At 38.4% G+C, this 25,581-nt stretch overlaps 1 protein-coding gene across 4 annotated transcripts in view; it reads left to right on the top strand.

Moving 5' to 3' along the window:
• Positions 1-25,581, top strand: part of kcnh7 (potassium channel, voltage gated eag related subfamily H, member 7) — a 122,102-nt gene that overhangs the window by 37,953 nt on the left and 58,568 nt on the right. For all 4 annotated transcript variants that reach the window (XM_062054031.1, XM_062054030.1, XM_062054029.1 and 1 more), the window contains exons 3-4: positions 10,892-11,047; positions 18,993-19,472. In XM_062054031.1, the coding sequence (XP_061910015.1) occupies positions 10,892-11,047; positions 18,993-19,472 (636 nt within the window). The remainder of the gene's footprint in view (positions 1-10,891; positions 11,048-18,992; positions 19,473-25,581) is intronic.

Genomic DNA, 25,581 nt, shown 5'->3' with positions numbered 1-25,581 from the left:
TTATAGATTATATGATATCTGTTGTTGTGTTCCCTAATTTGAGTGACCTGGACATAATCTGGACTGTACATGAATGCTTATTTTGAAAATGTAATTTTGTTTATAAATTATATGCAATCTGTTGTGTTCCCTAATTTTTTTCTGTGTACATGAATGAAGGTGTGTGTTGCTGAGTCCGACTTGGACATTATCTGGACTGGTTTAAAAAACCCTTTAAACAAATCTAATTTCATTGACAACCTGGTCTGTTGAAGATAAGGCCCTTTTTTAAAAAATAAAATAAAATAAGATAAATAAATAAAAAACATTTTCTTGGATAAAAAAGAAAGTAAAACAATATAAAAATAATTACATAAAAAATAGTAATTAATGAAAATGTTAGTGGACCAGCAGCCTATACAATCATGTGTGCTTCAGGGACTGTGTCCCTTGCAGATGTGTTGTCTATGTTGTGGGAACCAGCATATTGGTAGCAGAAAGAAATAACCCCTTTTGTGTGAGTGGGTGTGGATGAGTGTGCATGGGGGAGGTTGTTTGGGTTGATGCACTGATTGAAAGTGTATCTTGTGTTTTTTCTATGTAGATTTAATTTAAAAAAAAAAAAAATTAAATTTTTTTTATTTTTATTTATTTTTATTTTTTTTGAACAGGCCCGCGGGCGACTCATCTGGTCCTTACGGGCGACCTGGTGCCCGTGGGCACCGCGTTGGTGACCCCTGCCTTAGCTAATCACTTTGGGGGAATTTCAGGCCATTTTAAAGGATCAAGAAATTGTTTCTATTGGGGATTGGACTTGTTTTTAAGTTGTTTTTACTGAAACATTTTATACATTGTTTTTATGTCAATGAATGCAAGTTATTTATTTTTTATTTGTGGTGTGTGACTGCTGCTGTTTTCTGTTGTTTTTATATATATTTCAGTAACTTTTTTGCTGCCCTCTTAGCCAGGTCACTCTTGGAAAATACATTTTAATCTCAATTGGTTTTTATCTGGTTATATACAGGGTATTGATATAATGATTTGCTGTTTCAGTGTGTTGCCTAGTTTCAAGTGTGCTGGGGTGTTGTGTCCCTTAAAAAAATATTTCTCAGATAGACCTGATACGTATGGAATGACAATGTTTTTTGCATCTGTCACTTTAGTTCTTCTGCTAGAACTGGATGTACTTTTCACAAACGACCAGCTGGAGTATAACAACAGGTTTGGAAGTCTTTTCTCAAATGTTTATAGTCTTATTCTTTGGGCTGTAGGCTGGTGGGAATGTAATTAGGTCTGTGTTGTAAGGTTCTGTGAACACCCAGTTTGTGCTCCAGTGGGTGGTTTGAGTCAAAACATAGGTATAGATCAGTATGTGTGGGTCTTCAGTAAACCCCGACATGTTCTCTCCAATGTGGACTTCACAGTCCAAAAAAGGTAACTTGCTGTCTCTGACATCCTCACGTGTGAACTTGTTTTTTTCCACTGAGGTGAAGGTTTGCACTTCTTGGCTTCTGATTTTAACACACGTGCCATCTTCTTATCTGTACAAATTACTTGATGCTGTTACTTTACCTTAAAGGTGTTTATCTGTGTTGGCCCTGTAATGAGGTGGCGACTTGTCAGGGGTATACCCCGCCTTCCGCCCGAATGCAGCTGAGAAGGCTCCAGCACCCCCCGCGACCCCAAAAGGGACAAGCGGTAGAAAATGGATGGATGGATGGAGTACAGAGCTCTTCTTTCCATGTCCTCCATGTAAGGGTTTGCCACAATTGGGGTTACAGGTGAAGTCATAGCACAACCGTCTTTTTGTCTGTAAAAAGTTCCCATTAATTGAAAATACCTATTAAGGCAAAGTTCCAACAAATGGGCATATCTGGGGGTAGCGGGGGTATATTGTAGAGTCCCGGAAGAGTTAGTGCTGCAAGGGGTCTGGGTATTTGTTCTATTGTGTTTATGTTGTGTTACGGTGCGGATGTTCTCCCGAAATTTGTTTGTCATTCTTGTTCACTGTTCACAGTGTGGCGCATATTTGTAACAGTGTTATAAAGTTTTTTATACGGCCACCCTCAGTGTGACCTGTATGGCTGTTGACCAAGTATGCCTTGCATTCACTTGTGTGTGTGAAAAGCTGTAGGTATTATGTGATTGGGCCGGCACGCAAAGGCAGTGCCTTTAAGGTTTATTGGCGCTCTGTACTTCTCCCTACGTCCGTGTACCACCCCGTACAGCGGCGTTTTAAAAAGTCATACATTTTACTTTTTGAAACTGATACCGATAATTTCCGATATTACATTTTAAAGCATTTATCGTCCGATAATATCAACAGCCCGATATTATCGGACATCTCTAGTTGTAGCGGTAAAGTCCTAAACTCTTACTGCTACTGGTTGCCGAATATAAATGAAGCTAGTTTAGACGTGTGCAGCCTGCTAATAATAGATGTCCAGAATGATGTCCATGTTTAACAAAAACGTTTATTAACATACAGTCACGAAAATAAAACTTAATAACTTCAATAAAACGGGAAATAAACGGGAGCAAACAAATACTAGCCTGGCACAGTCAAAAACTGTTGCGCCTCCACTCAGCAACACCTGAGCATGATTAAAGCCCCTCCCCAAGTAAACTTTTCACTTGGCCTTAGTGACGTCAAGAACTTGACAGACAGAAAGAGTATATGGCTCTAACACACCAGGCCCCTAATTGCTACTGGCGTGAAGAACAGAGCAATTGGAATTAAAAACATTAATAAAATAGAGCCATGGTACCAAAAAAAACAACCTTTTTTCTTTGTTCACTTTTGTCACTTCTTGTAGCAACGGTAAGTACTCATGTATCCACTTTTTGCAAAAAAGGTCAGCGATGTATTGATTCTGCCTCCATCTAAACTTTGAGTAAAGATAATTTTCTTTTCTTTCTGCTTCCAAAGCTTTTTTTCTTTCTAACCTTTCTTTCTCAAGAGCCTTTTCTCGTTCCTGTTCCAAAGCCTTGGCTCTTGCCTTTACCATTTCTCTCTCTTTTCCTTCTCCTCTTGTTGCTGCTGGAGAAGTTCTTGCTCCAAGTCTCTTTGCCTTTCCCGCTCTAGAACTCTCTCTCTAGCCAGAGCTTGCTCTCGCTCTTCCTGCTATTTGGCCAAAGCTTGTTCTCTCTCCTGCCTCTCCTTTTCCAAAGCAAGTTTTTTCTCCAACTGCAAATCTTTTTCTTGTTCCTCTTTTTCAAGAGCTCTTTTCCGCTCTTCCTTTTTTGCTTGCTCTTCCTCATAGGTTTTTAACCTTGCTCTTTCCAACTCAAGAGCCGTTTCGGTCTCTAGTTCAGAATCCCTCTCTTTCACTGCGGAAGCCTTGAGCCCACTCATAGGACTTAGGGCTGAATGTGTTCCGCCAATGCTTTGGTTGATGATGCCTGGTTCCATAGAACACGGCTCCTGGCCTCCGGTAGAGTCCGTGTAAGTGTTGGCAGATATGAGACCTCCAGTGTGCTCTGTGCCAGAAAATAATGTGGCCGATGGTGAAATGTTGTCTTTCCTGCCACTTTCCCCATTGCCACCGTGCCAACTCGCTCCAGAGAATGCACCCTCTGATTCCATTTTACGTGCCAGAAGGTTTAATGGACCAGGTTTGCGCTCCAAGTGTCCACCTCTGTGTGGTTCTGGACCTTCTGCCTTCAATCCTCTTGAAGCATCGTCGGCAGGGTTTTGTGTTGTGGGGATGTATCATCACTGTGATACATCTGCGTGGTCCCATTATTGTTGTCACCCTGTTTGCAACAAATGTTTTGAACCTCTTATCTTGTTCTTTATGTACTGGTTCATAAGCAGTTCCTCCAACCTGTTAACGATTGTGCGGTTAACAGTAACTATGGGGCTCCCATTATGCTGGTCGTTGGCTTGTAATGGCCCATTAATTACCCACCCCATGGTTTCATTAACTTGGAGGCTTTGGTACCAAATAACAGGTCCACGTTGGCAGTTATTCGAGGGATTTTGATGCCTTTGAGGTAAGGCCACTTATCGAGCTCTGCTTCACTGATCAGATTGTTAGTACACCCAGGCATCTGCCTTTGAGTGAACACATCAGCAAGCTCAAAAAACTTAGTGGCAGTAAGCTCAGAGATTTCCAGGCCATTTACAATGCTGCTAGGGACCGCCTTACTGTGCCCCATGGTGCGCAAGTGGATTTTTGTTCTTCGGTCTTCTGTGTTCAGCCTGTTCAGTAGCTGTTCAGAACAGAAGGTCCCTGTGCTTCCTGGATCTAGGAAAGCGTATGTCTGGACTATCTTGCTGCCCTTTGTGCACTTCACTTGAACGGGCAGGATAGGTAAAATTCCATAGTTGCCAGCCCCTGTATGGCCACAAGTCAATGCTATAGTGCAACTCTCTGCTTTTATTTTTGGCTGTTGGCTATTTTCTTCACTTTCCAGATCCCTCCTGTCAATATGTAGAACATCAGGATGGGTCTTGTTGCAGTAAGAGCAAGTGATGCGCCTGTCACAACTCTTGCTCAAGTGCCCTGTGCACAGGCAACCAAAACTGTTAAAAAGTCAAGCTTTTCCCTTTGTGTCTTCTTTCCCAGTATCAAACAGTGCTCCAATGCATGTCCACTTTTACAATAAAGACAGGAAGTACAGTTTGTCTCGGAGGAGGAGATGCCTCTGTTCACAAACTTACTCAGGTGTGGATCCGGTTTAGGTTCAGTGGCAACTGCCACCTGAGTTGCGAAACTATTTCTTCTAAACTGTGATTTGCTTTGAGGTATAGGCTTGGGTTTGGTTATTGTTTTATTCAGAGGAATGTCCTGAATGTTGCCAAAGACAGGATCTGAAGCAATTCTGACCTGCTGTTCAATAGATTTCACAATGTCTGTGAAACGAGCAATGTCAGCTGCTTTTCCTCTCCACTGGTCCCTTAGTTTTTAAGGAAGCTTTTGTATGAGCATCTTCATGCTAGCTGGCATATTGAGCTCAGCCAAGTACTGCAGCTCATCCATCGCATAGGAGCATTCTCGCAAGTAGACTGCATAAGCTTGGATATTTTTCACATCCTCAGATTTGATGTTTGGCCAAACCATGATTTTGTCCAGGTAGGCTGCTGTTATTTTTGAAGAATTTCCAAAGTGTTCCCTTAGTAGGTGTTTTGCTGTAGCATAGCCTCTGTTTGTAGGCATATGGAGGCACATCTCTCAGCTGTTCTTTGGCGAACTGCTCCAGATAATATAAGCAGTCACCACAATCATTGGTTTTTGCCTCTACACGACGCTCAAATGCTTTTATGAAAGCCTGAAACTGCAATGGGTCACCTTCAAAAAACGGAATTTGTCTGTGTGGAAGCAATTGGGAAGTTTGTGCTTGAACCAGGAGTGCCATCATTTCATTTTGCCTTTGTAATATAGTGTGGACATCACCTGGTATTGTGTTATTGCCTTGAAATGATTGAACTGCTTGAGGTAAATGTTGCCTTGATTGGTTTTCCACAGGATCCAAAGTTGATGAGCGAAATGGTTGAGGGTGTGAATTAACCTTGTTTGGTGCATTCTTGGCTGTGTGAAGCTCTGAAGGAGCAGCTTTAACAGATGGCTGAAGTTGTTGTGCAGGCTGAGCAGGCACTTTTCTCTGTTTTGTCCCTTGCCTATAATAGGACTCCATTCCATCAGACCTTTTGCTCCTGCCAGAAACACTGGCTTTTTGGAGGACATACAATTTAGCATTGTGGGCTGCTATTTGAGCATCCAATTCCCTTTGCTCCTTTTTCCTCCTTATAGCCTCTGCTGGTTTCTCCAATGCATGCATGTGTTTTAAAGCAATAGCACAGGCAATAAGTGCTGCCTTATCTGCCTCTGCTATTATGGGAGCAGAAGATGTGGAAGACCTTTTACTTTTGTTTGAGGTTGTGGAATTATTGAGCTTTGATAAGACATTGGATTGAACATTTGAAATGCTGTCGTGGGGTTGTACACTTTAATTTTCAAAACCATCAACAGCAGAACCCTCGATTTCAACCTCATCATCATCATTGTCATAATCATAATTTTGAGAATACATCAACCAGTCAACCTTATCAATAAAACCATCAAAATTCAAAATTTTTGCTTTGTACCATGTCTCATGTTTATTAGCACACTCATCATCTGGCAACAGAGCCAACAAAGTTATGTGCACTTTTCTGGTTTCATGATATAAATCCATAAACCTGCTAAACTCCTCCTTTAACTCATGTGAACGTGTTTCGTCATTTAAAACGGCAATGACCCCCTCTTTCAGCATTGAGAGTCTTTGCAATTTTGATTTTCTTCCCCCCTGCAAACTTTCGATTTTGTGACCTAGAGTCTTGGGTGTCATTTTTACCACACATTTTTTTCCCCTCAACCCTTTGCCCAGCATTGTTACGTTCAGCCACATTGTCCTCCTGTGGCTGTTTATGTTTGTCAGCGCACGTTTGTGCTCCTTCCTTTTCCATTTGGAAAAGTCAAAGTTTGTCAACCCGCGCGCAAGTCAAGTCAAATAGTCACCAATGCATTGGATTTGTCAATATTTGTGTGCACACATTTTAACAATGGCCGTTGTTTTTTATGTTGGCGCGTGGCTCAAACATACCACACAGCTGGGGGACTGGTTCAACGCTGCTCCGTGTCCTCCTCCACGCAGGGCACAGCACGCACGCGCGGTCTGGTCCGGTGGGATGATCTGCTGCTGCTGCTGGCTTCTGTCCCCAATAAGCGACTCTGTAGCTCTCCAGTGGGACTCGTAGCTGTCGATGTAGAGCTTGATTGCAGAAATGTCTCCGCCGCTTCGCCGATCCGTTAATAATAAGCTAATAATAGATGTGAAGTTTTTGCATATTGTTTTATATACTGTACAGGATTGCTTATTGTTTTTATTGGATAGTAGTCTTTTTATTTCAATTCTTATTTTTTATCTTTATTACTTATGTGATTTTTTTTTATTTGTTCCATATTTTTTTCCACTACCGCACCTTAAATTGGAGTCCTTAATCTTGTTATATGCAAATATATAGACAATATAGTCCATTCTATTCTATGTCCAGAATTATGTCCATGTTTAACAAAAATGTTTATTAACATACAGTCACGAAAATAAAACTCACTTTGTAATAAAACGGTAAATAAACAGGAGCAAACAAATACTAGCCTGGCACAGTCAAAAACTGTTGCGCCTCCACTCAGCAATACCTGAGCATGATCAAAGTAAACTTTTACTTGGCCTTGAGCCAACCCCTTAGTGACGTCATGAACTTGACAGACAGAAAGAGTATATGGCCCTAAGAACCGTAATTTAATTTTTGTCCAGTTTTAGGTCTTTCACTTTTTCTACAAAGTCCATGGAGTTTTGGACATGGTATGGTGTTTTGCAGACCAAAGGTGCTATAAGGTAGACCACATACTTAGCAATTTTGTTAATGTCACAGAGTTAACATTGCTGACAATGGGTCTGAGCAGAGCCCCATCATTTTGTGTTTTTGGAACCCCATAAATGCCATGGATGGTCTCTTGTGGGTATAATCAATAATCAAGTGCAAAGCTGATGGATTCTGACTTCTGTAATGTTTGTAGGTACGCAATGATTCTCCACTTGTTGGGTGCCTTCTGAGTATTTCATATATGTGTTAATGTCTTGGAGAAGTGTAAGCAACTGGTTCTGGCAGTCAGTTGTGTTAAGAATTATCTCCCACTATCTGCTGTCAGGATTGTGACGTTTTCATCTTTGTATCAATGTTACTCCTCAAAGGAAAGATTTGGTGTTACAAGGCGGGCATGTCGATATATTGGACTTTAAAGCAGGGACAGAAAATTATTTTTACAAAGTATATTAACAAAACGCACACTGGAACAATGAAGGCAGAATAAAAAGTACAACAGAAAAGAACGACCACGAAAAGATGACACAGAGAAAGCAAAAACGCATTAGAAAGTGCAAACAAAGCGTAAAGCCACAAAATACACAATGCTCATTAGGGATGATGTTTGTTAAGAATTTATCGATTTCGATGCCATTATCGAATCATCTTATCAAACCGATTCCTTATCGAATCCAGATAGGTTGTTGTATATGGGAAAAAAACACAATACTTGGTTTGACAAAAGCTCACTTTTATTTTTTAAGAAAAAAATACAATAAAATAAATAAATAAATATTGACTGTTGTTACCCCCAAAAAAATGTTAATAAGATAAATAAATATTGACTGTTAGTGCCCCTTTAAGTGGGCCACCTAAGAAAAATACATGCAGGGAAAATCCTGCATTCATTTGTATTGTACAGCACTTTACATTTGAAACAAATCTCAGAGTAATGGTGTTGTTTACTTTTTGCTCCATTACATGTCAGCAAAATACAATTATTAACCTACATATTTTTCACCATCATTCTCGTTAGCTTGCGAGTAATGTTGTTACTCTCCTCCTCACTCATCTTGCTGCGCTCTGCGTTATACCTCGCCATGGTAAATGGGTTAACGCTCTGTGCTACAGAGCAAACACTGCCCTGGTCATGAATGTCATCATCTGAAATAGGATAACGTTAACATTATCTTAATTCACATTTTGCAAGCACTAGTTTATTAGACAGACCGGCAAACTCTGTAGTGGTGTAGGCTACAAGATACCGTTAAAGGTTATCAGACACATACAAAAAGGCTAACGTTAACGTTACCGTTAGCCACTGACTCTGCTTAGGTAACGTTAGTCTAGCTAACATTACTGCAGTCCTGGTTGACATAAGAGGTAACGTTATTTTAGCCTAAAGGCTACAAGTGAGCAGATATGGAAATTAACCGGCAACAGTTAACGATACTTACTCACCGGCACTATCACTGGGACTGCAGGTTGAAGCAGAGAAAGAGGGGCGTGCTTCGTCATCTGTCACTGCTTCGCCCCCCGAGGCAAAACCTCCCACCCCCACTAGGAATTTGTCCTGGACCTGCCGGGGCCTGCGGCTCCTGGACCCTGGCTACTAGGCTATTTGAGTTTCTAAAGTTGGCAGGTATACGCAAGGAGCGGGCTTGAGCCAAAGGGATTGCCTTGTGCTGCGCCCGTCAAGGGCAGAGAAGAGCAAACGGCCGTCAAAAAGGCACATCAAATGATACCGATATAGCTGATATTGCCTCAAATATATATCTCTTTCAAAAATATACCAGCATTAACTTAAATACTGGTTTACTGCCCTGCCCTACTAGGGACGACAAAGATAAAACAGTTGTCTTCCCGTTGTAGTCATAGTAATCACTGTAATCACCCATTTATCGCTGGCAATTGCAGTTTATATAGTTTTAGAAACCATTAATTATATGGCAGTGTGAAAATTGCATGCATTAAAAATCCTGTCACTTGTGACAGATTCTGTGTTAAAGGGTTTTAAGGTTTTCAATAACTTTGACAGGCTTACATGGCTTCTGCTTGTTGGATTTTTCAAACAACCAGCTGATGCATTAGATCATCTCATGGACAACTGAATTATTCTTTCTTATTTTCTGTCATCATGATTAATATCATTACAACCGGTGTCTTCAATTGATCACGTATGCGATCACGCTGTCCTCACAGCCCACAGGTGCAAAACTGAATGTTTCCTCATTCAAGTTTGAGGCTTCTGGAGACTATCTTAGTTTTTCCCGTGACTACTGTATAGAGATATTGACTATTGTCCTGCAATCAATTGGGACCTCTAATGATCAAGATTATTACTTTGAAATTCTCGAGATGTCTATATCTCACTAACATTGATTACAACAACTGGTAGGATCCAGTAAGGCATATTATTTTTCAGAAAATACAACACTAAAATAGTGTTTTTTTTCTCACCATAAACTTGATTCATTAGCCTTAATCTTAGATATTACAGACACGGAAGTTTCCATCAAGAGCTGTGAGGTTTTCCAGGGATTCTTTCAAAGTATAGCATGCAACTACACTGCCTATGATGGCAGCTTTTTAGCATTTGAACCTGTGTCCTTTACTCAAATGTCTCGTATTTTTTTAAATGAAAATTTCTACTTCTGAGACTGCTGCCCCCATAGCTTTGACTTAGATATAACGATGGATGGACGAATGGATGGATGTTCTATTAAGTTTCCAGGGTGTCCTAAAATGATTGGTCAAAATACCCCGAGAATCAAGAATATAGCAGACTTAAAACCCTTTAAATAACCCCGTTCAGTGCTGTTTGGTGAGTCCCTTTTAGTATTATTGTTTACTAATAGACTGTGGCAGGAACAACCAAAGAGTTAATATTTTTATCGCTTTTAACTAAGCTAACAAAATGAGCCTTTTATGCGGCTGTATTTTTAATGAAAAGGAAGAATACATTGTGGGTTCATGATACTCAATACCTGACTCAGCAATGTACTAACCCTTTCTAAGAAATAATACCACTCAATATACTGTACATATATGCATGTCAGAAGCAGTATGTCTTTCTGTACGTAAGCCACAATATTGGACTGAGGTAAGTGTGATGTAAAACAAAGTCAATCTGCAATTGCCAAGATTGTGGGAGCTGGAACACGTGGTAACCCTAGTGTCCTCAATGCAATGCTGGCACAAGACGTACAATAGCCGTAGTAGTAGTAATTTTAGTAGTAGTAGATTTGTCATCTAAAAAAGACCCTTTGGGAAATATCATTCCATATGCATCAACACAGCTAAAAAGTGACGTTGACACAAAAGCAAGAGTGTTAAATATAATTTAACATTAGAGGCTTGAATTGCTTACCTGGGCTCTGAGGTCAACAAACTCTGGGACATCCAACTGAGGTAAACAAATGCCATTCATGAATTTATGACTAAATCTGTTTTAGAAAAGATTTGCATTTCTCTGTAAATATTATATTATTTTCCAAAACTATCCACTGTACCCTTTAGTTTATTGGTGTGTAAAAATGATGTCCTTTTTTTTTTGCTCAGGATCCAAGTTCCTCTGTATAACACATATCATCCCAATGAAGAACGAGGAGGGTGTGGTCATGATGTTCATCCTCAACTTTGACTACATTCTGGAGAAGGGCAGTCGTGACTCGCTGGAGAAGATAGACCATGCCTCTCCTACCAAAGCAGACCAACGTAAGGCAGAAAATATGCTGAGATTAAAAGTACCAAGAAGCATGAAATCTTGATAAAACTGCCGATGTATTAGTTTGCATCACAATTTGTCCAATATCGTGTAGGCTCAAAATCATCTCAAAATTCAGTATGACAAGGTCATGTTCCACTTAGACCTGGGCCGATACCAAATTTTACTATACGTTATGTTATTGCCGATAAACGATTTTGCCATTATTTTTTGAGACCAATTAACCACTGATGTAATGATAATACATAATAATAATGCATGTATATCCTTTCAAATGCAATAAACCGGTATTTCCCATATATTAATTTTCAAACTTTTAAATCTCCAAGTTAACTAAAACAAACAATAACAACATTTTGCACTTGAATAAAAATCAAACCCAAAAGCAATAAAACATGATAAGGAGTGAGTGGGGGGCCCTCAAATATACTCAACCAAAACGATAAACAAAATGGTTAAATAAAGTATTGACAACAAAGCCGCACTTCAATATTGAACATGTAGGCATAGGGAGAGTTGAACATTACTTAACTGACAATCAAGCAAGGACCTTTTTAAACACAAGTGCAGAGTAACAATATAAACACTACGCTATAAGCATATTTATTAACAGGTCATATGCAAAACAAAATTAAGTTTGTCAGATTCCAAGCAAGGAGCGACAGCAAGACATTACAACATGACGAATGTCTGTTAAACGTTTGCAGCACTTTTAGAAATGGTAGCTTTTCAACTGTATTTAATGGCAGCATGTTTTTGGCGATGTATTTAACCACACTTTCCATGAACTCACACTATTTTGCACTGTTTTGTTTGCCCTCACTTTGTACATCGAATGCCTCAGTGAGCGTGGACTGTTGGGTGGTTGTGTTTCAAGTGGGCGTGCAGGTTTGCCGTATTCGAGCACATTCGGCAAACTACCTCCTCTTTGTTGATAGTCTCATCTTGATCCAAACATTTAAACTGAAATATTCCCACACTGGTGCAGTGGAATTTGGTTTTGTGATAATTTTGTCCATGTTAGCTGCTACATGTGTTGGTCACGGGCTAAGTTGTTGCACTGTGTGTGTGTGATGCTAGCAAGCCGGCGGCTACGCCTCGCCGCACAAAGAGTTAAACACACTTAATGAAGGCAAGATAATTCAACCTCTTCTTTCTTTCTGATATGCCAAAAACGCATGCATCTGCTGAAACCGATAACAAGCGTGAATGCACTTGAAGCATGCACATGGCGATTTATCGACACTGGAAAACTTACCGAATTAATTTTTATTTATTGATGGTTAATTGACTTATCGAATAACGGCTCAGGCCTGGTTCCAGTATAGCGTTAGGAAATTTTCCCTCATAAAAAGACAGGTTATCTTATTTTCGGTATGTAAAGGTTTCATCCATTTTTTTCAGGTGGCACTCCCTAATTTCCCAGTTTCCGGCTATTTCTTCCATTTCCCCATCTGTTATGAAAGGGGTTATGAAACATAATCCCTCCAGCATGATTTAGGTCTACCTTTGGGTCTCCTCCAGGTTTGGCATGCCTGGAACATCTCACCAAGAGTCAAGGACATTAGAGGCATTAGAAGTAAAGGGAAAAGACTAAGCCACTAGCTCCTTTCGATGTGAAAAAGCAGCTATTCTGACAAAGCTCCGCATCCTCTCTCTTCGGGTGAGTCCAACACTCAGTGGGAAAAAAAAAATATTTTGGCCGGTTGCATTCGTAAAATAGGGCAGCACGGTGGAAGAGGGGTTAGTGCGTCTGCCTCACAATACGAAGGTCCTGGGTTCGATCATGCGCTCTGGATCTTTCTGTGTGGAGTTTGCATGTTCTCCCCGTGACTGCGTGGGTTCCCTTCGGGTACTCCGGCTTCCTCCCACCTCCAAAGACATGCGCCTGGGGATAGGTTGATTGGCAACACTAAATTGGCCCTAGTGTGTGAATGTGAGTGTGAATGTTGTCCGTCTATCTGTATTTGATTGATTGAGACTTTTATTAGTAGATTGCACAGTACAGTACATATTCTGTACAATTGACCACTAAATGGTAACACCCGAATAAGTTTTTCAACTTGTTTAAGTCGGGGTCCACGTTAATCAATTAATGGTAATGTGTTGGCTCTGCGATGAGGTGGCGACTTGTCCAGGGTGTACCCCGCCTTCCGCCGGAATGCAGCTGAGATAGGCTCCAGCACCCCCTGCGACCCCGAATGGGACAAGCGGTAGAAAATGGATGATGGACGGGCATTCGTAATATTGTTCTTTTGGTCGCTACTGAAAGCTTGTTTCAATGGAAAGGGTAGGAACGCAAAAAGAAACTCAAGAGTTTTGCCTTCTGGATCACTTAGCGTGATGGTCTGGTGGCACGACCGCATCACTGTAGGGGGTGTTTTAGACACAGATCTTGGCCACCTTACAATTCGATTATTAAAATGGATTATATATGCATTTTTTTCCCCATACAAGATTTCTTTTGAACAAAGTATATTTGTCAGCATCCATAAAATAAACATCTGATAGAAAGAACCAACTTATTTCCCACGACAAAAGGCTGCTTTTATTACATAACGTGTAATACATTAAGTGCCATTTGAAATAAGACCAACAATTATCTGATGTTTTCAAATAATGTGGTACTAGAAAGAAACAAATAGAAAGAATACATCAACACTTACCAAACAAAATCCTTTACGAATAACTTATTTTTGGTAAAATCATTATAATTTTTCACTCGGGTATAACAATGTAGCAAACTGTCAGTTACGTGTAGCGTCCGTGAGAGTGTTAGCGCAAGTGAAAGAGGGAAGTTGAGTGTGGAGGAAAAAAGTTTTTTTTGCTTTGGCTTGGTTATGGCCGACAGTTGCCAGTTTTGCAATAAAGCGATCATTAATCAACCACCTCCTTGTCATCATTATCATTAATTTTGCCCTTAAAAAAATTCAGGTGGCTTTTTTCATTACGGACAACTTCTGGTTTCTGTGGTTCTGATCATGTGATTTCGCTATATTGAAACAATATTGATTTTTGAATATTTGGTAATCGATATTGATCGTCACTGTCACATAGCGATGCATCGAAGAATCGATGTGTCGGCACCACTCCCACTGCAGACCCTGAGATACCTAAACTATATCTAAGGCAGGACCTCACTGCATGTTTTGTGTCAATGTGTGGATTGCACTGAAAAGTGTTGGCCCATCAGTTTACAAGCATCATTGACTTTTATGTAGCCAGCGTGGGATCACTTCCCACTCACTGAATCAAAAATATTGATCACATTTACAGTATAACAGTGTCGGCGCCACTGGGGCCAAAGTGGGTTAAGTGGTTTGCCCAAAGATACCACAGAGTGAAAGTTTGAACTGGGTTACTTACCTACTAAACCATCGGGAACGATACGTGTCAAACTAATTTGGATTCTATACAGTCTGTTTATAGAGCATACAACATTTACTTGTATGAATGCCCGAGTTAAGTTTTCTGTTGGTCTATATGTATACATCTATAAGAATTGTGTTTAAAAATATAGCATTACTTTCTTAGGGAGATCAAGCAGTCAGAAGCTCCCTGCTGGCCCTCAAAGATTCAATCTATTTTCAGTTTTACCTCCTACACTATAAAAAGTGTAACTCTAAGCAAGATGAAATATCTGAAATCTAGGTTAGTTTTGGCTCAAAAAGTTCCTTTTTGTTACTGGGAACTTTCTGTTACACTTTGCTTTTCTTAAATCGGGGGTGTCCCCACTCTGGCCATTTGCAGCTTGTGTTTTTTTTTATTGCCCATCATTTATTTTCAAAAACTATAAGCATGTCCCACATAAGAACATTTTAAGGGAAGGTTAAGGCCACACAAAGAAATAAAAAGATTATGAAATGTTATCAGATAAGGAGCTATCACACATAATACAAATACACCAAGCTGAGATGCAGACTTTTTCTTAGTGTATTTAAAGGGGACCAACTTTTCTTATCTATTAGAACCTGTTTTCGTGCATTTCGAATCTGCATAAGTTACAACAAATTTTAAATCCAACCATGGAGCCGTTTGGAATTTACCCAATTTGTGATGGTTTTCCAATTTGTGATGGTTTTCCAATTGATGACGTCAGCGTATATCTCCATATATGGTAGAGATTTATCCGAAGAGTGTTGTGTCAGTCCGCAATTGTAGTCTGACGTTGTAGTCAATATATTCCTTCTTTTATTCTGTCTTGTTGAGTGGCAGACTGGCTCGTACATGCACATGCATCCTCTGCTGTTTCCATTTCTAATACAAACTAATGTATAGTTCTAACTTATATCTGTCAGGACTCTGGATACAGGAGCGCTAAAAACTACATGGCTGACAGAGTTGAAGTAGAGGCAGGTAATTAAGACTGTCCACAAAACGACGCATCCTGACGAGACGGTCAGAAAGCAGTTTAAAGATAGTCTGTAAAATATAATCTCTGCAACATTTTGACCAAAGAACCACCATTACATGTTATGTAGACCACAAAGAAGTGTTTTCAATGTAGAAAAAGACCCTTTAAATCTTTAGCATGCCTTTACAATGTTAGATCGATTTTTTTAATGTTTATTTAACATAAAGGTGAACATTATCAAAGTGGCTCTTTTGGAGTCCAGGGTAGTTTTAGCGTTTTTACATATTTTTGTATTTACTTTATATTTTAATCTAAAACTGTCTGCTTTGCATGTGTGACGGCACGCTTTTTATATATATGGGCCACTTTTGGTAAGCAGAACTTGCGCTGCGGGATGAACCGAACGCCGGGTTAAGGCGCCCGATATATATATATATATATATATATATATATATATATATATATATATATATATATATATATATATATATATATATAGGACTGTCTCAGAAAATTTGAATATTGTGATAAAGTTCTTTATTTTCTGTAATGCAATTAAAAAAACAAAAATGTCATACATTCTGGATTCATTACACATCAACTGAAATATTGCAAGCCTTTTATTATTTTAATATTGCTGATTATGGCATACAGCTTAAGAAAACTCAAAAATCGTATCTAAAAAAAATAGAATATTTCCTCAAACCAAGTAAAAAAAAAGATTTATAACAGCAAAACAAAATCAAACATTTGAAAATGTCAATTAATGCACTCAGTACTAGAAGTGTCTCACTTGGGCTATTGAAAAGAAGCACTGGACAGTTGCAGAGTGGTCCAGAGTCCTGTTTTCAGACGAAAGCAAGTTTTGTATTTCATTTGGATATCAATCTGGCACCTGCCCACAGTGCCAAAATCACCAGTAACTGGTGTACTGACCATGGCATGACTGTCCTCGATTGGCCTGCCAACTCCCCTGACCTGAACCCCATAGAGAATTTGTGGGGTATTGTGAAGAAGAAGCTGAAAGACACCAGACCCAATAATCATAATGCAAATGAGCTAAAGGCCGCTATTGAAGCTTCCTGGGCATCCATAACACCTCAGCATTGCCACAGGCTGATTGCCTCCATGCCACGCCGCATTGATGCAGTAATCCGTGCAAAAGGATTCCCAAACAAGTACTGAGTGCATTAATTGACATTTTCAAATGTTTGATTTTGTTTTGCTGTTATAAATCTTTTTTTTTACTTGGTCTGAGGAAATATTCTAATTTTTTGAGATACGATTTTTGAGTTTTCTTAAGCTGTATGCCATAATCAGCAATATTAAAATAATAAAATGCTTGCAATATTTCAGTTGATGTGTAATGAATCCAGAATGTATGACATTTTTGTTTTTTTAATTGCATTACAGAAAATAAAGAACTTTATCACAATATTCTAATTTTCTGAGACAGTCCTGTATATATATATATATATATATATATATATATATATATATATATATATATATATATATATATATATATATATATATATATATATATATATATATATATATATGTATGTATGTATGTATGTATGTATGTATGTATATATATGTATGTATGTAATTATGTATGTATATATATATATATATATATATATATATATATATATATATATATATATATATATATACATACATACATATAATATATATATATATATATATATATATATATATATATATATATATATATATATATATATATATATATATATATATATATATATAAATATACATATATATATATATATATAAATATATATATATATATATATATATATATATATATATATATATATATATATATATATATATATATATATATATATATATATATATATATATATGTATGTATGTATGTATAAAAATACTGATTATAAATATAGTATTTATAGTCACATTCTAACGTATAAGAAGGATATTTTATATATGTCTATATATACTATATATGTATATATATATACATATATAAAATATCCTACTTATAAGTTATATATGTATATATATATATACATATATAAAATATCCTTCTTATACGTTAGAATGTGAATATAAATACTATATTTATAATTTCAAAAAGTAATGTACTATATTTGTACACAACAACTAATGTGTACATGTTTTTACCGCCTCACAGGATCATCCAGAATGAAGCAATTGGCCAGTTAATGCCACTGTTGGCCCACCTCGTCCCCTTTTCACCTGCAACAAAACTGCTGTTCATGCTTTGATTAATTGATGACAAGCTTTTTTCCACCAATGGGAAGGTGGTGTCATGTTTTTTCTCATATTTATTTTTACTTTGAAAGCAGCTGCCTTCCTGCACTGAAAAAGCATAAAATGAGACATTATGGTAATCATTTTTTTATCAGAAATCTGCTTTTACTTGACCCCTTTTTCACCATCCAAAAACTCGTATGCCATTTTAAATCAAGATTTTTTTGATACATTGTTTGTCTGTATCATCATGCTAGGACACCTACTGCACTGTATTTTGCAGCACCTCCATTTTTTGCTTCTGCAGGGTCAGATTGCTAAAAGTTACGCTAATTTCATTTGTATATTACTTAAAATAAGTCAATTAATCTGCCGAATGAACAAGTCACATTTACTAACCGTCAACATTTCCATTTTGCCTGGACATTTTTTGTAGTGTACAGGTTTGTACCTCAGTATTAAAGTTAAAGTGCCAATGATTGTCACACACACACTAGGTGTGGCGAAATTATTCTCTGCATTTGACCCATCACCCTTGATCACCCCCTGGGAGGTGAGGGGAGCAGTGAGCAGCAGCGGTGTCCGTGCCCGGGAATCATTTTTGGTGATTTAACCCCCAATTCCAACCCTTGATGCTGAGTGGCAAGCAGGGAGGTAATGGGTCCCATTTTTATAGTCTTTGGTATGACTCGGCCGGGGTTTGAACTCACAACCTACCGATCTCAGGGCGGACACTCTAACCACTAGGCCACTCACACATTGGTTGCAAGTATTGCAGTAGAACACATTTTGGACATAATGTACGTGGTTTGCCCAAGCAAATTTACAAAGTTAGTTATATTCATTTGCTAGGATTTGGCTTCCAGGCGTAAAAAGTTTTTGTAAATATTATTCTGTTTACAAGCAAGCCTATTTATATTCAAGGATATTTGAATGAAAGTAGCTAAATGTTGCCAAAGGTGCACTTTGTTTAATTTTTATTGTTCCACCTGACACATATTTTGTCCAGACTTCCAGAGATTATTGTTTTCATCCATGCCGAGCTGATTGCCATTTAATCACAGTTCATATCTCAGAAAATTAATTCCTTCGACGACTCAAGATAGCAGAGGTATCATAGTTCAACTCTGTGGAAAGCATAGACCATTAAAAATGATCACATGGAACAACGGAGATGCACAAGCATTAACAAGAGGGGAAAAATGGCTGACAGTGCCAACTGCAGTAATGTAGAAGTTATTGGGATGGAGGCAAAGGTCATTGCAGGCTAAATAGTAACGTTTAATGTGCCATGATGCTCTCTGCTTCTCCTTCAGGAAAAGGGAGATTCTTCCATTTCCGTTTCCCGGTTTTAACGCTTTTGGGGATTGGCAAGCAATCCCTTCCCCAAGAAGATCCCAATGCAGTGATGGTGGACTCCCCACGGCACAGCAATAGCTCAGCGGCAACACGTGACTACCAACTCCCAAACACTCACAAGAGATGCAGTCTCTCGTACGCCAATGACACTCGCTCCCTAATCGCTCAAAGTCAACTTTCCACACCTCTGTCCGGCCCTTTGGATCACTCATCACCAAAAGTTCCTTGGGACAAATTATCTTCAGATCAGGCTGTTGTCCAGACCCAAAAGAAGAACCAGGAGGACATGGCTGTTGCTGATTCATCCATCCCAGGCAACACTCAAACTGCATCCAGAGAGAGAGTATGTCGGATTCGTAGAGCCTCTTCTCTACATAACATGGACAAGTTTAGATTCAACTCCAAGACCACCTTCAGGGATCGGCATGCCAGTGAAGGTAAGATAATCTTGTTCTTGTGTACCTCTGCAAGTAAATGTATTCGTCTTTAGTACAACCATGACTTCTCATTTATGTCATTCCAAACAACATGGATTCTAGAAGTTATGACTGGGAAAAACAAACTGTTGAAAGATTGTGCTTACCTTAAACCAGGGATATTCAACTAGTGGCCCGCCGGCCAAACCCTGCCTGGAAATGTCACCAGACTATCCTGCGAGTTCAGATCAAAAAACTTGGAAGAGACAAACATTGTCGCAGAAGATTCCTAAAACACTAGAGTGCTGTCATTTAGTGGATCTTTGACTAGCTTTTTTGCAGTAGGTCCTTAAAAACAGCAGATTCTCAGGAAAATACAAAATAATAATAATCGTAAAGAGAGAATTTCGGCCGCCGGTACTTTGCTCTCTGGAAATGTGGCTACCAAATAGGGTGAGACAAAATAGAAGCTCCTGCCGGCTTATAGTGTGTCAACAACAGCAGCGTAAGCTATCATTTTCTCACTGCTATCAATGCGCCACTAAAATAGTCTGTTTGCGTTGGCACTTGTAATAACAATATCACGCAATTTGGTGAATTTTCAGATCATGACATGAAAATAAAGTATTTTTGCCGCTTTTTAGATGTTTTTAGAGAGGGTATAATGAGCGCAACAGGGGATACTCAATCTGTTAACTCAGTTGTTAGCTATTTATTTACGATTTCCAGTGCATACAAAATTATGTATTTTCAGTGTGACTGATCTGATAACATGGTCAGAGTGCAGAAGTGTTACTACCGCGATGTCACTCTCCGAAAATTGCCGAAGGTATGGAGTGGAATATTTAAAATGGCTGACTGAATTTGTGGCATTTTGTGATGTTTAAACAGTGTTTTCACATACTTTGCGAATTGTAAATACAATTGTATATGGTTTAGTGGATACAATGAAACACAAATAAGCATACGTAAAATCAACTAGTTTTTCCACTCTACTGGTACTTTAAAGGGGCCCTATTATGCAAAATTAACTTTTCAAACCAGATGATACCTGCCTAGGTGTATTTGGGATCTGCATAAATCCTGAAAATGTAAAAATCAAACCGTGGAGGAATTGCAGAGCTATTTATAAAACAATCTGGCCTTCCTATTTTTTCCAAACAGTCCGTTTGGAATTTGTCCGTCCTGTGACGTTTTTCAGACCTGTGACATCTGCGGAAATCTCTATATATATGGTAAAGGCTCACCCAAAAGTGTTTGCGTGAGTCCCCCATTTTATTTAATGTTGGAGCTTTTGTAGTCCAAATGTCACAATGCCCGATGTACGACAGAAGACCGAAAATGCTCTGTGGTTTGTTTTAACCAGCAGACGTCCCTACACAAACTTTCAACCTCATTCGAAGTAAGAAAATGCCTTACTTTTATATTTTATGATTCATGAAAATGCACCTTCCACTCAGAAGAAGTCCTTTGTGTGTGCAAAACACTTTAAAGAGTCCTGCTTCGGAAACCTGCGCCAGTACAAAGATGGCGGGCTCTGTGACTATTATTTATGGCAATTGGGGGAGACAATGAAATGGTGAGTCATAACAACAGTAGGTTAGAAATGTGTTAAATATACTTTAACCACGTTAGCTCATTTAGTTGTGTAGCTATCTTAGCCTTATAATGTAAGACAACTGCGTCACCATCCTGCGACAAAATAATGATTTTGCTAAAAACTAGTTTGAATTTGGATCAGTGCCTTTTGTGTTTGGCAATAGACGAGTAAGTTATATAGTCCGTTATAACGTTCGCAATGTCGCATGTAGCACAGCTGATAGCCTTTAGTAGGGATGTGCGTATCGATCCTGTGGTATCGATATATCAATACTCACACGCTACTCATTTGGCATCACTTTTCTGAAAAAAGTATCGATATAAACCAAAAAACGGCGTGTGGGGGGTGCAAGCATCACTTTCAGATGTTTTTGATGACTTACTTAACTTACTATGTGCTGGGACACCCCTGTACCTGGCAGAGTATAGAGCTGGCCCAGTCACGTGACAGGAGACAGCGAATGAGCGTCGTCAACGTGCAACACACACACAGCCAGCCGACAGCGATGCAGCCAGGCATATCCAGTGTTGTCCAATTGTTGACTTAAAACAGGCATTGTTTTGTTTTGTTTTAGAAATGTTTACTGAATATTTTTGTTTAAATGATTATCCTAAATTCAAATAATTTCCACACAGGGGAATTTACTGTTAGTTGAAAATTGCTTGAGTATTTAAAACAAGATAAGAAAGAGATACAATTTGGAGATTCTTCATCTTTGCATTACAGTTTTATTTTTTCCCAAGAAAATCTTGAATATATGATTGAATGTGATTTTGGTTTTAATCTGTAACATGATTTCTTACATTTTGAAAACATTAGCCTATTTCATATTTCATTAATTGCTAATTATATCACAAACTTTAAAAAATAACTGCAGCTTCTTGCAATTCGGATTTGACTGTTAATTGGAAAGCCCTAATATTTAATTATTATTATATATAATATATAGTTATTATTATATATAAGATTTAATTTATTTTTCATATTTATGTTATTTATTTTAATTTTACTTTTATTATATATTGACCATAATAAATGTAGTATAAATGGTCTGTATTTGTCTTGTGATTTGTCTTAAATAATAACAATAGTAATAATATTTTTGACTGACAAAAAATTGCCAATAAGAAATTATTGGTATCGGTATCGGTATCGATGAAAATTCAAGAAAAAGTATCGGTATCGTATCGAATCCTAAAAGTGTGGTATCGCCCATCCCTAGCCTTTAGCCTCTGTTGTTTGCAACTCGAAGCAGCAGAGCAGCAGAGTTATTTGCAATAGCAAAGCTTTTTTATTGTCAAAATACACATTGATACGTCCAGGATCTAACATTAGAAAGTTACAGACTTGTTAGAAATTTAACCTTAGTCAGTGTATAGCTCCAGACCTGTACGTCAGTGTGGCTTCATTTCTCGCTTTTGTCCACCTCCTTCCCTGTTGCCAACAACAAAAAACGGTGAGCCGCTGGTCTCGCTATCTCATCTGGGATGTTGTGTTGTGGTGAAAGTCACTCAAAACAGAGGGCTTGTGCTGGTCACCGATGTTCATAGTGCACAACAAAAACAAAATAGAGCTAGAAAACAACAAAAAGCCAAGCGAGGGCTAATGCTAACTGAGCGTGACAGAGCATTGTGTGAAGAGGTTCATTTGCATCTAACAACTCTGCCTCTCAAATTGAACCGTTTTAAAAGGTTGAAAAAATGGCTTAGAAATAGGTCTGTAAAACAAAATCAATGCACATTTTTCACCTAAGAACCACCATTCCATGTTATTTAGACCACAATAAAGTGTTTTAAAGGTGGAAAAAATCATGCTGTGACCCCTTCAAAGGCAGGGCCGGAGTTCTGTAGAAATGAGCTGTTTTTTAAAAAAGGGCTACCCCATACAGAGCATGCGCACACATGTGCATCAACGCTAAAGTTTTCCTCGAAACAATTTAAAATCAAAATTAACTCCATTTGAACCTCGATTCACGAGGTATTTACGTTCTTTAATTTTTTTTAAAAACATTTTGTTTATTTTTCAGACTCATGCATATGACATTAGCTGTCTAACATATACTATACATCAAATGCTGTTTTTAAATGAATGCGCAGTGTATGCTTAAAATGATCAAAATACGTAAAATTTTATATACAACCTCAATGGAGGTATTAAAGATTAAAGTACCAATGATTGTCACACACACACTAGATGTGGTGAAATTTGTCCTCTGCATTTGACCCATCCCCTTGGGGAGCAGTGGGCAGCAGCGGCGCCGCGCCCGGGAATCATTTTGGTGATTTAACCCCCAACTCCAACCCTTGATGCTGAGTGCCAAGCAGGGAGGGAAACGGGTCCCATTTTTATAGTCTTTGGTATGACTCTGCTGGGATTTCAACTCCAACCTACCGATCTCAGGGCGGACACTTGGGATGTTTTTTAAGGGCTTTATAGGCTCTATTGTAAGCAGACTTTTGGTTGCATTTATTTAATATTTAGAATGCAATAAACAATAATAATAACATCCATCATCATGTCTCTCATAATGATTATGAACGATAGACAAAATTCCCCAAAAAGTGCAGTTCCCCTTTAAAGGGGTCATTATGACTTTTTTTTCTACATTTAAAACACAACATTTTGCATGATTATGATTTACAGTCTCTATATCGCTTTCTGACGCCGTTTGGTTGGCGGTCTTATTTACGTGCCTCAACTTCAACTGTGTCTTAAGTTAGAACCACAGTACAGTTTAAAGTTTCATATAACGCGGTCGTTGGGGTCCAAAAAATACAAATCGTGTTTCTTGTTCTGTGGCGTCTGAGGACCAAATGATAGGAAGGCAGACTTTCATTTTGTTGGAGGAGTATCAATTATGGATATGTAGGGATGATGTTTGATAAGAAATTATCGAGTTCGAGCCTATTATCGAATCCTCTTATCGAACCGATTCCTTATCGATTCTCTTATCGAGTCCAGATAGGTTGTTGTATATGGAAAAAAACACACAATATTTGGTTTAACAAAAGCTCACTTTTATTATATAAGAAAACAATTTAATCTAATAAATAAATAAATATTGACTGTTACCCCCCCAAAAAAATAAAATAAAATAAATAAATATTGACTGTTGTTACCCAAAGTATATTAAGTGGGATTTTTCAGAAAAACAATTATATACAGTAACACAAAAACAAGCTGTCTCTGTGATCACTATAGGTGTATAAATAATAATATAGTGTTAAATAAAATCAGTCCCTTGGGCACAAAACTGAAAATAATACAGCTCTCCAAAAAGTGCACTTCTGCTGCTATTTGACATAACTGTTTGTTATGATGCTTTGACATTTTTGCACTTTATTTCTTTATTAAAAGAAAATTCTATGAAGAGAGAAGTTATTTGCAAATGTGGTTACAATGCTAAAAAATGAAAAGTTAAAGCTACAAAAAGAAATACACTTTATTGAGTTAACATTATTTCTTTATAGGGGGAAAGATGTTATGAGCTAGGGAATATAACAACTACACTACCCAGCATGCAACGGGAGTGGCGAGCATGCGCGGTAGCCCCGAAAAGTGTTGCATATCGTCACCCGGCAGCTAAGAATGAGCACGCTGTGAAAGTAAACGTCAAGAACTCAGCCAACACGCCTCGTCTGCATTATTTATAATTAGACAGACAACACATATACAGTGTGATTTTGTTTTGTTTACAAGGAAAGAAAAACAAAAGTTAAAAAAGGGAGATGTCATATATGTATGTGCTGCGGTTGCTTTAAGAACGTTGCGACAGCTGCCGTAAAGGAGGTGCGTTGCTAGCCTGGTTGCTATGTTTCCGGTTGGTCGTAAAAGTGTTCTTCATGTGTTTGCTCAAATCTCTCAGTAAAGTTATTCATTGGATTATACCTTTTGTTTTGAACTTTATTACACATTGGAGCGCTTTTTCCCGTCCATTTTTTTCCTGCTTTCGCTATCTGCGCCTAATGACTGAGGTACGTGACGCCATTTCTTGCGATGTCACACGGAGCATTTCTGGTCGGGACGGGATTCGTTCCGAGGGATTCGAATAAAGAACCAACTCTTTTTCTTTACTATAGTGGTCTCGATAACGGGTACCGGTTCTCAAAAAGGGATTCGAGTCCGAGGACTCGGTTCTTTTCTTATCGAACAACCGGGAAAACCGGTTTCGAGTATCATCCCTATGGATATGTTAACCAGGGGAGCCGTATCGCCCTTCCTGGCAGGAACTGTTAACAGACACTGGGGACACGCTTTACAAAATTTAACTGCATCAGCATACTGCTGGGGCCAGTGAAAATGTGGGGCCATCCTAGCAAATGTTTTTGTCTGTCCCTAGTGTCCTGCCCACGGGATAGAATGACTTAGTTTTAGGATCGTACACATCAAACTGTGGGGAATGACTAACTGATCTCCCATCTGGCTTCTGCAATATAACCTGTCACCTTTGAGCACAAAAGCTTCATTTCCTGCCCTTGTCACTTGTGTTGACTCCGGTACACGTTTAGTAAACAAGCTAGGAAGTGTTGA

Source organism: Entelurus aequoreus, linkage group LG07 (assembly GCF_033978785.1).
Source record: "Entelurus aequoreus isolate RoL-2023_Sb linkage group LG07, RoL_Eaeq_v1.1, whole genome shotgun sequence".
Lineage (NCBI taxonomy): Eukaryota > Metazoa > Chordata > Actinopteri > Syngnathiformes > Syngnathidae > Entelurus > Entelurus aequoreus.
This window is presented reverse-complemented; position numbering and strand designations above follow the sequence as displayed.